Here is a 1,604-nt window from a genome sequence, read left to right as displayed (position 1 = left end):
GTTCCAGACGCTACACTACGCGTGAGTGTAGCGATATGCCGGAGTAAAGGTGGCAAACGGGTACCAGTCTAATATGCCTCTAGATTCGGCGTTCGTTGCGCCGTCTGTCGCAAAACATATGTATTACCCTCATCAACAACAACAAACAAAGAAGAAACTAGAAATTCGTTTATTACGGCAAAGAAAGCGCGCCGAATAACGAACTTCGAATTGGAAGCATTTCTAAGAAATGTCGAGCTCCCTGGTTAGTCAAACCGATCGTCGAATGGCCAGAACTGCTCAATTCAGCGAAGTTGGTGCTTGCGTTATATATGTAAACCGTGTAAGGTGAAGGAGGAGGCAGCAAAGACGTGTTAGAGCGTCGCTAGCGGCGTTGGCGCGCTTCGTGCGGATATCCGGCTGCTGAATGTCCAGGCCAGTCCAGGCACACCTTGTGCTTGCCTGAAGTGGTCCTAGCCCAGTAACAGCCCCAGGCAGTGGTATAAATGTGTGAGCGGAGAGTGAGTGTGAGGTCAATCATCAGATAGCATCTCACCGTGCGTGCGTATACTACTGCTGCTGCTGCCGCCGCTGCTGCTGCTGCTGCTGCTGCTGCTACTGCTACTGCTGCTTCTTATTGTTGGCTTCTTCTTCTTCGACAACACACCTCAGGTGAGAGAACGCAGGTCTCTATTAATTTCGGGTTCTTTTTTATATACCCTCTTTATTTCGTTAAAACAATAATGATCGTAAGGATAATGATGTGTGTTGGGGAAGTAGAGGGGGTGGTAAAATAAATTAAGCGCAGTAGGAATGTGTAACGCCCGTGTTTTATTATCACTCTAGCGTTACTATAATCTAATGTTTTATATTATCAGCGTTTAATGAAAAATGATGATGCACCTAGCTATAACAATGATTTGGTAGTTGACGAAGACTGTATATATTCTTTTATTTTAATGACATAATAATTATTCTCTCTCTCTCCTTCTCTCTTTCGCTCTTGCTCTCTCTCTATCTCTCTCTCGCTTTCTCTCTCTCTCTCTCTCTCTCTCTCTCTCTCTCTCTCTCTCTCTCTGTCTCTCTCTCTCTCTCTCATTCTCTCTCTCTCGCTCTCTCTCTCTCTATGTCTGTCTTTCTCTCTCTCTCTCCTTTTCTCTCTCTCTCGCTCTCTCTCTGTCTGTCTTTCACTATCACTCATTCTCTCTCTCCCTCTCTCTTTCTTTCTCTGTCTGTTCGTGGTATTACAATGTATATAGCGCTTAGTGTGTTCATATATCTTACGATCGCAAAGAGAATAGAAAATAAAAAAGTATTTATATATTAACATTAGGTAGACAGCAAATATGTCTACCTAACGAATCTGTCTACATAACGGCGGTTTTTTTTACACCCGGTGTCTACATATGGTAGGATTAAGATATATATGAGACTATCTCGCTCTTTCTACCCTGGATATGTGTTTGTCACAGACAAGCATGGCTGCGAGCAAACAGTGGGGAAGGAGCGAGTACTGGGGTCTGAGCTATGCCTGGGACCTGCAATGGCAACTCAACGACCGACAGAAATCCATCCAGAAACAACTAATCGAAGTCTGCCGTACGGTCATACGTCCACATGCCGTG

The 1,604-nt window shown here is 44.6% G+C and overlaps 1 protein-coding gene across 1 annotated transcript in view; it reads left to right on the top strand.

The window, feature by feature from the left end:
* The first annotated feature begins 612 nt into the window (after window positions 1–612).
* Window positions 613–1,604, top strand: part of LOC106818010 (short-chain specific acyl-CoA dehydrogenase, mitochondrial-like) — a 7,980-nt gene continuing 6,988 nt past the window's right edge. The window contains exons 1-2 of the mRNA XM_014822724.1: window positions 613–651; window positions 1,452–1,601. Of these exons, the coding sequence (XP_014678210.1) occupies window positions 1,458–1,601 (144 nt within the window). The 5' untranslated portion in view covers window positions 613–651; window positions 1,452–1,457. The remainder of the gene's footprint in view (window positions 652–1,451; window positions 1,602–1,604) is intronic.

The sequence above is a fragment of the Priapulus caudatus genome, unplaced genomic scaffold (assembly GCF_000485595.1).
Source record: "Priapulus caudatus unplaced genomic scaffold, Priapulus_caudatus-5.0.1 Scaffold1973, whole genome shotgun sequence".
In the NCBI taxonomy this organism is placed as follows: domain Eukaryota; kingdom Metazoa; phylum Priapulida; class Priapulimorpha; order Priapulimorphida; family Priapulidae; genus Priapulus; species Priapulus caudatus.
The sequence above is the reverse complement of the archived record's forward strand: the minus strand, read 5'-3'. Positions and strand labels throughout refer to the sequence as shown.